Raw genomic sequence first — 10,655 nt, 5'->3', positions numbered from 1 at the left:
GCGTTAGGTGCCGCTAGCTAGAACACACGCGAGGACTACCGCCCCTCTAGGTGGCCCTGGTGGCTCCATACCTGCAAGGGAGCTCATCTGCTTTCTACTGTGTTTTCTGATCCGTTAAAAGGATAAATATACGTGGGTATCGATTAGCATTTGGTTTATTCCTGTAACAAAACATAAGGGACAAACACCATAAAAAAAGCCACATCTGAGCAAGGGAATGTAACTTCCATGACTGCAAATATATTATCCGTAAGCCTCCAAAAGCAGGGAAGTCCCGTACAGAAACCGTCCTGGAGAAGACCCATGGGAGTGAATGGGCAGTAATGTGGACATCAATTTGCAATGCGATCCAGTAGCAAAAAAGAGAACCCGACGCAATTTTTGGTTGTACATGCAGTAGCAATATATCACAGCCTGGGCTGCTGTTTGTCTCTTTGTATACAGCACCGGCGAGACTGCACACAGACTGCTGATTACCCTTCTGCAAACCTCAGAGCTGGAAAGATGAAAACACACCGAAGGGGATTTAGAGAAGAGCAATCAAAATGATTAAGGAGCTGCTGGTATTAATTTATGAAGAAAGATTAAAAGACCTAAATAGGTATAAATGCTAAATGAGAACTAAGTGGGGGGGGGGAAGAGAACAGGGAACATTTTACAGATAGGTGAATGGAGCAGAGGAATTATTTGACAAATTTTACAAGATTTAGTCAGCAGTAAACGGGAAGAAAAAGAACAAAGGGAAATGCGTGCTTAACGTCAAGAATAATATCCTGGTAGGGAGGCTCTGTTAAGCTGGAATAATCATTTATAAGTTGTGGAAGCTCATTGACAGAGTCATTTAAAACCAGACTGGGCAAAGCGCATCATATCTAAATAACAGACTGCAGGGAACAGCTCTGTGCTAGCAGGAGCACCCATATGCTCATCTAACTGACCTTTTCCCTTCAGTCCCTAGCGTTTTCAGTGCCTTTCCTCCAGGAGAAGGTGGGCCAGGTCCTTCAGACGTCTCCGGCCGTGCCCAGGCCCTGCAGCAGCTCCCCGGCAGGCTGCGCCACCATCATCGCCAGAGGGAAGAGCCCAGCCGAAGCGCCGGGGGATACTGGCGGTAGGCGGCAAGTCCTGCGCTGGTCGTCCTCCAAACGACAGGTCACCTACAAAGCAGAGGCTCCATGCTGACCACCGCGCCGCTTTCGTGGTTCGCGCTTGCTCACCGCCCTGCCGCGACGGTACCTGCTCCGCCGTGCCGGGCTCCTGGGAGGGACTGACCACCACTTGTCGGGATACATCCGGGATTTTTCTACCACGATTATTTTCCGACTTCTCTCCGGCTTCCCAAACATAAAGGGCAAATATATTGACCCAGCATCTCTGAAACACTCTGAAAAACAGATATATCAATTCCTTCTTTAAGGCTTCAACTGTAATCATTTACAGCCAGTTAATCCAGCTGCTAGCACGGAGGCACGATGCCTGGGACAATTTCCTCTGACTTCTTGCCCTTTCTGCAGTGGCCCAGTGCCGGACTAAGAAATAAGGGGGAACACCCGCTGCTGGCAGCGTGTGATGCCCAGTGTTTCCTTTCCGCTCTTTCAGTGGCTAGTGTTAAAATCCGCTGTCATTCCCGCGAGGAAGGAGGGAAGCGCCCTGTGATTTGTCTGGTGTCAGACTGGATATTTTGGTGGTGCCCCCAAACTAATAGTCAGCCCACAGCATTGACAAAACCAGTTAGCCTTGAGGGCTGATTGGTTTTGTGGCATCCTTCCCCCAAACAGACTCTTTGTTTTTTGAAAGCTGTGAATGGGGAATGGTGTTAAGTGGAATAATAATCTATGTTGCCATGACTTACTTCTCACCTCAGGATATTCTTGTCCTCCCACACCTATTCGTGGGAGACAGCAGAAGGTATTTGTCACATACGCTGCGGATTAAGGGACTATTCACCTTGCAGACACTTACAGCTCTGTTTAGAGTGGTTCTTCCCTCGGTGACTGGGTAACATCTCTGGCGAATATGGCACTGTGTTACACAGACAAATGTTTTACTGTTGCATGCACAACCTTAATTCCAGATTGAAGACGAGATGTTCATTTTGTTTCCAAATGGCGATAATGTAAGGAAAATTCATAGGTCACCACACGATGCTTGATGGACCGCTAGGTCTGACCCCGTGCGACAGTTGGTCAGGACTGCCACTGAAACCACTCTGAGAGTCAAAATTCTGGTTGCAGAGAGGGATCCTGTTGTAAAATGCTGTATCATTTGGTGTCGTTCATTAAATCCTGCCTCCCCGTGTCCCACGGGGGCACAGGAGGATGGGTGCAGAATTTCAGCTGTCTTTCTCCTCAAGTCAGGCTGCACAAAGCAGTTGCTGGTTGCTGGTGCTCGCCTCCGCCTCTGGCAGCCCCAAACGTGGCACAGATGCCTCTAGCGAGACAAGGACGCTACAAGCAGTCTCTCTTACCCATGAATATTTATGCATTTTTATATAAAGCAGAAGAGCTTCGAGAGGACCGACAGAGAGCCCCATCCTGGAAAATGTCAGCGCCCAGTGACCGTGACACCTGTGCCCGTGGTGGGAGAGCTCTGCACCCAATGAACCGGCGAGGGCATTTCCACCCCCATCCCATGGGGCCGGAGCGAGGGTTCGCACCACCGGCATCCCCTCCTCGCTCTGCAGGGGGCTTGGAAGAGTAGAGGCGCAAGGAAGTGCCTCCAGACAGGGTCCTGCAGCCGAGGTAGTCAAGTGGTGGAAAATCCTCCAGGCAGAGGAGTAGCAGCGCCCCGGGAAGAGCATGGGCACGGGGTGGCTGTGTGCGTGCCAAACGCCTAGGAAGGACCACACCAGCAAAAAGGCTGGCTGCTACCCCATGGCCAGCGAGGAGCTGAGGAAATGCTCCTCGTTCTTCCCGGCGAGAGAATTAGGCTAGCTGAGATTCTCATTTGGCTAATTGACGCACATCGTTATGGCTGGTGGCTCTCAGACAACACTTTTTGTGCTGCTGCCTGAATAACATTCGTGCTATGCGGTGTCACAAAAAAATCCTCTACTCCCTCAGCTGTTTGTGACTGATTAAACTGCACAGGCAGACTCACAAGACCGACTGCAAACACTGCAGGCCACGGACACGCGCGCTCAAGTACGGGAGACAGCACGTATTCCTCTGAAGTAGTTGTGTATATAGGCTCAGCCTCTTTACATGTGACTGCTGGCTCTTCCAAGCATGGCAATATGACCTGATCGCCCTCCTTTTCGAGCCGTGTGAGTGCACGAGCTTTCTTCACAACCCTTGTTTTCGCCCCGGTTGCTCACTGCCTCGGGCGATGCTGGCTGCAGTCCTCGGCCGCAGGGCCCCCGGGCCCCGGGCCAGCATAGCCCTCAGGGACAACTGCGGCTTGCGCCACTGGTGGCCGCGTGCCTCATCTTCCTCTTTTGCCCACATCCTCCTCCAGAAAGTCTGTGGCTTTTCCTGCACGGTGCTATCATCGGCAGAAGGAGGCGGCTTGCATCAGGAGTAAGGGGGCTGCTCTGCCGTCACGCTAGCTGAGGTCCTCCCTGCCCGGACCAACCTACCTGCCGCTGCCGGCTCCTTCCAGCCAGTGTAAGGTGTCCTGAGTGAACCAGACCGTAGGCCTTTGGTCTAAAACCCCAAATCTTCCAATGCAAGCCCACCGTGAGCAAATTAGACAAACTGTGAAGTTTCTTAACTGGCAACGCTTGTTTGCGTTACCCTGTTAGTAAAACACCAGGAACTGAATTCTTTGCCGTTGTGTAAGTGGACAAACTTAGGGCAGATTGGTATTAAATTTGTAAGAGAAGTTATGAGCTGACCGGAGGTTTAAATCTGCAGGAATTCAGAAGTTTTTGCAGGTTTTCCTGAACCGCTGCAAGCTGGGAGCTTTTCTTTTCCTTTGGCAGCTAATTTACAGCTAGTGGCAGAAATCGCATGCAGCCTGAGCGCGAACGCAGACCAAGCAGACAAATTCCGTTCTTGTAAAGTACTTAATTTCTCAAGAGGAAATAAGCATCTCTCTCTGTCCGCTCTAAAGTGTAAGGATGACATTTCATTTCCAACGAAGTCAGCTGAGCCAGGACTTTACCCTAAGTGTTTCCCTGAAAGCTGTAACAATATTTGAATCACTAATTTTCTCTAATTGTATTACGAAATCGGAGATGGAAATAGGAAGAACGCAATAGAATCACTTAGCAAAAAAATTTTAACAACTTTGTGAACATCGTACTGGTCAGGCCACAAAGATGATGAAGGGACTGGAGCATCTCTCATCCGAGGAGAGGCCGAGAGAGCAGGGGACTGCTCAGCCGGGAGAACAGGCTCAGGGGGATCTTCTTGAGGTTTGTAAATATCTGAAGGGAGGGCGTCAAGAGGACGGGGCCAGACTCTCCCCAGGGGTGAAAATATAAATATCTTCATAAAGGGAATTCTGGGTTTTCAAACTAGTTGATCTCCATCTCTCCTCTCTAATCTGGTATTTGATGTGCGTGCTGTAATATTTCCTTTCCTCTCTCTTCCCTGTCTCTGGTGCTACTTCAACAGGCTAAATGCGGGTACGTTGACCGAGCTTGCAATTTTCAGAGATTTACAGATTTCTGTTAAAATGGGTGGCAGATATGTATGCGTCTAGCCTCTAGGTCAGTATTTGCCAAGCTTGTGAAAGCTGAGTTTCCCTCTAAGGAAACGAACCCAACTGTCTTCCTCTCATGGCAATACTTAGCGTGTGTTGTAAAAGACCCGTGCATCTGAATTTGTACAACCAGAAGACTTTCCTGACAGCCCAGGTATGCCCATACGTTGCCTCTTCTGTGGCAATAACCTGGCGTTTTGGGAGAGGCTGCCCTGGACTGCCGAGCACATCTCAAGCAGTAGAATTGGTGACTTGAACATGGCAGAACTTGAATGTAACAAGAGCAACCGCCAAAATAAAATTCTCTGCCAAAGCAGCAGCGTTTGCCACTTACAAAATACCCTCAAATTCGTCAGCAGAGTTTTAAGGCGACAGCTGACTAAGCCTTAGGTGACAAAGGCATCGAAAATGAGCTTGCTGTACCGCAGCCGTGCCGTTACCGGCTACCGCTGGCGACGTTCACGCTGCCGCCGCGCCACGACCCAACGGCCCGCTGCTGGGGTAGGACCCTCTCCCAAAGAGGCAAGCTGGGCACGCGCTGCGGCTTGGCATTCGAGCGACGGGTTTGACGAAGCTTTTGCTCCGTTAAAATCCCGGTCTTCCCCTTGCGCCGCCCGCCGCCCCTCCTGCCCCGCAGGCTGCAGCCACGCTGGGGCGTTGCAGAAGCGAAACCTGCAGGAGAGGCGGCTCGCCGTCTCCGCGCTGCCCTCGCTTTACCCCCTTCCTCTTACCCTCCCAGTCCGCCCCCTTCCTTGGCTCCCAGGCCGTGGCAAGGACAGGCCTGACAGCGTTGATAAAAACATACGGACTCCTGGGCATTAAATCGGCAACATTTCTACGGCGGGTGGAGTAAGAAATACGTTCACATCCCCTGCTTTCTAAACACAGGAGTCCACCTGCAATCAGACCTGCCAGGCCAGGCGCGACGCTCGGCAACGGGCGCGTTTAACTCCCAGGCCCCGGTCCCGACCCCTCCGCCAACGTCACCGCCGAGGTTAACTCCGGAGCCGACGCGGCAGGGAGCGCTCCTCCCTCCAGGCCCCGCGCCGGCCGCCCGTCGCCTCTCGCTCCTCGGCTTCGGAGCCGAGCGGCCCCGCGTTTGAGTCAGCCGCAGCTGCGCCCGGCACCGGCGGCCTGCAGAAAGCCCCAGCGCCCAGCAACTCGGACGGGCCGCGACCGCTGGCGCCCGCCGCAAAGAAACCGAACTCCCGCTGGTTTTTTGGGGGCCGCGCGCGTACGCGCTCTCGAGCGCTCTGCTCTCCTTTTCCGCTTCTTAGCCATCTACGCGAGCGACCGCTCAGAAGCGAGGCGTCTGGCCTCCTCGCTCCAAGGTCTCTGGGAACAGCCGCCTCTTAGACGGCGGGCAGAGACCTTTCTGGTCATCTGCCTCTGATTGCTGCCCCTGAAGAAAACGAGTAGAAAAATTATTTGCAGCCCTGGCTTAACTCTAGGTTAGGAGAGAGGCGGTTTTTTTGTTTTTTTAAATAACACAAGGCTCCGATACTGAGTCTCTCACTTCCCGTATGCAGCGGTGTCCCTGTCTGTCTGGTGGTTTTGTGTTAAAAAAGACCTGTGTCGTTTTAGCAGTGATTCTTCTCCTCTCCGAGCAGTGGCCAAGCGGGGCCATCACCGGGGCCTGCCCCCACCCCCGTGCCCTTCACCCCTGCCCTGCCCGAGGGCTCCCCTGAAGGCTCTTCACCGCCTGCCTCTCACCCAGGGATTTTGGATTTCTGAGCAGGTCTAACAAGAGACCTGTACGTAACCGGTTTCCTTTTTATCTCGGTTACTTATCCCATTGCTGCAGTGTGCGAGCATCTCCTCCATTTTTTCTGCAATTGGGATCACTAAAACACACTTGGCTAAGGGTTTCTCTCGCCGACTCCTCAGCAGATTTAGTCAGAGCAGGTCGGAGCTGTTTGCTTGCTTTCTGATGCAAACTGCGCTGAGCTTATTAAACCTGTTCTCCACGGATTGCCTTAGCTTATTTAAGACTTAAAAATCTCTTGGATTTATGCCCCGAGTACCTTGGGTACTCAGCCATTGGCCTTTCCTTAGGTATCACCCAGAGACCTAGGACAAACCGTCCAGCACCGAAATCTGATGAACAGGTGTGGGAAGGGAGAACAGCCTTATTTCATTGTTTCCTTTTCTTTCTTTCTTTTTTTTTTTCTTTTTTTTAAAACTTTTATTAGTTCCACAGAATGAGAAGGATGATTTTTCCGAGAAGAAGAAAAGCTCCTGCTTTCACCCTGCCCTTTCCGCAGGAGACGAGCGCAGCGCAGCCTTCAGTAGCAGCCAGAACACTTCGCATTCGCCACATGCCAATTTGATTAGGAAGCATCTGACACACGTGCCAGAAATTTTGCAGGAGGAATGTACACTGAAGAACATTGAAGAGAGGGGAAAAAAACAGACGAGGGCTTATTCCAGTTAAGTCTCTGCTTGTTGTTGCTGCTGCTGTTGTTTTTTTGGTGGAAGTCCTTAAAGGCCTTCAGGCAAACCAAAGGAAAACTTAAAAACGTCACTAATAACCTACCGCAGAGAAAAACCAAACACACCATTAGGCATACGAAGTGTTTCAGCTCTATTTCCCCTTGGGTAATGCCATTCCTATTGTGTAATGCAATGCGAGAAGACTTCTTAAATAAAATATAGGTAGCCTTATTATACTTCTGTGACATAAGGAGCACTGTCCTTCTCTAACAGATGAAAGTGGCAAGGCATAGAGGTTACTGCTGAACTTTTAGAGGTTTTTAAGCAAGGTTTTAACTTGCTGGCGGAGGGGGATGGGATGTCTCAAACGAATCTCAGAGAGTGGCCCTGTTTTTCAGATGTGCTTCTTTTGGCATCGAGGCACCCTGAAAGGCCAAGCCTCGCTTGAGCTGCCCCATAACGCGGGCAGACCCGCAGAAAACGAGGGCTACGTAGGATGCAGCCTTCGCTCCATCCTTCCTCTTCTATTCGGGCACATCCGATTTTCAAACGTTAACTAGGCAGAGCTGCTTCAAATGCTGTTGTTGTAACGCAGGGAACGTCTGCAATCTGTACCTGCTTCTCTCCCTTTGCTGCAGAGAAAGCAGAACCCTTTGCACGGGCCCAAGCAGTAGCGCAGATGCTGCTGGCTGCAGAGCGCTTCAAGATCCACACGAGAGTCTCCTTCACAAACACTATAGCCATGGCAACAACGCTCCAGCTTCTCCTGGAGAAAGGAAATTCAGCTTTAAATGCAATTCCATACATTTAGGTTGGTAGTGCAGTATCGCTCACAACTCGTTCGCCGTTCTTCCCTCGTGGTGCCAAAGATGGTCTAGAGCAACGCTGCTTACGTCCTCAAGCACACGAGCAGGGGCAGCTTGCAACGGCATGACATAAGCATTCCCGAGGCTTTTTTTTAGCACAGGACACAATTTTCCTCCCTTCGCCACAGTATCCCCGTGTACCCTTTGAAGCACTGCGCTCCGCCGCGGGACCTCTGGGGTCCTGGTGCACAGCCCCAGCGGCAGGACCACAGCCGGCTGCGAGAGGCACAGCCGAGCCGGGAGCAGTGCAGGATTCAGCCTGAAACAGATAACGCGAGTCGCCTTTGGTCGGAGCCCGCAACTCCCAGACGGACTTTCCCTTAATTGTCAGGCGCCTGTCAGCCAGCTGGAGAGTGCACCGCGCATCCAGATAAAACCTGGCAGGATGACAGGCTGTGAGCCACAGCAAGTACCCGGCAGGCTGCGGGAAAGGTAAAGGTCTCCGCAAATGAGGCTGGATAGGGAATCAGTAGTGACAAGGTACAAATTTCTGCATGAAAACAAGATGGTAATTTTTATTTGTAGGCACCAGCATATGAGATAGCTGTCTGCATCGCTCATGCAGACAGCGTGCAGCAGCACAGGCAGGCAGTAACATGCGTCGGGAGTACTCTTGGGCTGAAATGGCTATGGAAAGAAAACAACACTTAAGCGTAAGTGACTGGGGGACTTTAACCCTCAAATACTGCCCGAGAGCTGCCTAGTAGGATATTACCTGTGAGCGTGGGCAATCTCACAGCCAAGCAGCTGGTGCTTCCCCAGTTTCTGGGAGCAGCCAAAAGAACAGGTTTTATAGAGGTGGAAAAAGTAAGTAGCTACGACACACCAACTTGGGAGCTCAACAACAGGAGGCTCTGGGCAGCTGAGGTGCGCTCCAAGCCCGAGGGGACTGGTCTGCCTTTTCAGAAGGGTTTAGCCACATAACAGCCCTAAAACGACTGCACCTCCATCCATTTCTTTTAACCTTCTCCCACTCTCTTTTCCCTTACCTTCTGCCTCATCGTTGAGGCAGAGATATGTACCTCCTATACTCCTTATTTACAAAATAGGGAACAGAGACAGGATGCGTCCAAAATCACTCAGCAAGGAAGAAGTGGCAGAGCCACGATGTCAGCTGACTCGTGAATATGGGACTGACTTTGGTCCAGACACCAAAGCCCCACTCACCAGCCTTTCATTTCAGCAAAGAACAAACTGTTTTGCTCAGAGCTGACTGCCCTCACTTTCAGAATTGGCACCTTTCAATCATTCCGAAAATAATAAACTACCACATTTTAATTTCATTTCCACTGGAAAAGACAAAGGTTTCCATTGCTCTTTTAGCAATTTCATTCCACATCAGCAATACAAAGTTATACTTAAATCTTATGCAAGTGGCTTATTGAATCATAGGCAGTAGTTCTATGCAGTACAGGAGGAAAAAAAAAAAAGCAGTGAAGATCTATCTTAAATCTGTTCAAATACATTGAAGAACTAGGATTTGAAATGCATAAAACACTTATCTTGAAGATGCAGTCTCCCACATTATTCTGGTACACTTAACGTTTTCCCCTTAAAGACTGTAACGAACCAAGCTTAGTCAAAAGGAGCTTAGTCAAAAGGAGCTACAAGGCCTTGTTAGACAAAACATTCAGGATGCATCACAAAGTGTTTGCTATATAAAAACAAAGTGTAACAAAAGTAAAATGTCTACACATTTAAGTGTCCATTTCTTAAAGTAGCAGCATATTTCATAGAGGGCCTTTCATAATATATTGGTTTCATAATAATGACAAGTATTCCTCATTTACTTATATTTTTCAGTATCAGCCACAAGATGTGAAGAGCTGTACCCTCTTAACGGAAGATGATACATGCCTGGCAGAGCTCAAAAAATAAAGACAAAAACAGTTAAGGGTGGTGGAAAGTAGCATCTTGTGCCTCTAAGCAGGCACAGTGACAGTTGTCTTGATATGCAGCATGTGTCCCCCAGTACTTAATTAACATGCCTTCTCAGAGAAGTTTATCATTAGTTTTGTCAAAAGAAGAGTTTCTCTTCCTTAACAGAGTAAGGGAAAGAACATCACTTCTGCTTTATTCTAATCATCACCTGTCTTTACACAGCTTTTCCCACCATCACAAGGGCTCTAGTTTCTCTTTCATCCTTTCCCTCCTCCATATCTCTCGCTGTTGCCTGTATGTAGACTCCTGGAAAATTCTCTCCACTTGTTTTGCAAAGCCAGGACTGTCTTCTTCCAGGGCATTAATAGCCTGCAAGGCAAAAGGAGTCTTCTCCCGGGGAAGCGGGTTATTCAGCGGCCTCACAGGTATCACAGAGTTGTATTTATGCCGTTTGTTAAGAGCATTGACAAGGCAGGTGTAAGACTGAAACTCACACCAAGGACCGTTCAGGAAATTTTCTGTCAGTAGTATAATAGTCCATGCTGAGCCATTCACAGCATCACTTAAATTTTCCAAGATATGTTTACCACAAGGCATCTCAGCAAAGATTATTCCAGGTTTAATACAAAATTTGTTCTGCAGCAGGTTCTGGATCCGGATGGCTTCATCTACATCATTCTCAGCATGCAGAATCACAAACTTATAGAAAACACCCTCAATATTCTCATTACCGCTGCAAACTCCTGGAGATCCGCTTGCAGGCTCCCTGATTTCAGCAGAGAGGCCACATAATTCATTAACTTGCTCGGAATCTCTCTGACCTGTACTCAT

At 49.7% G+C, this 10,655-nt stretch overlaps 1 protein-coding gene across 1 annotated transcript; it reads right to left on the bottom strand.

Moving 5' to 3' along the window:
• Positions 1 to 10,058: 10,058 nt before the first annotated feature.
• Positions 10,059 to 10,655, bottom strand: TICAM2 (TIR domain containing adaptor molecule 2). The gene has a single exon (XM_068925930.1). It carries the CDS (start codon positions 10,653 to 10,655, stop codon positions 10,059 to 10,061), a length of 597 nt encoding a protein of 198 aa, XP_068782031.1.

The sequence above is a fragment of the Struthio camelus genome, chromosome W (genome assembly GCF_040807025.1).
Source record: "Struthio camelus isolate bStrCam1 chromosome W, bStrCam1.hap1, whole genome shotgun sequence".
Lineage (NCBI taxonomy): Eukaryota > Metazoa > Chordata > Aves > Struthioniformes > Struthionidae > Struthio > Struthio camelus.
Note: the sequence above shows the minus strand (reverse complement) of the source record. Positions and strands in the feature narration are given on the sequence as shown.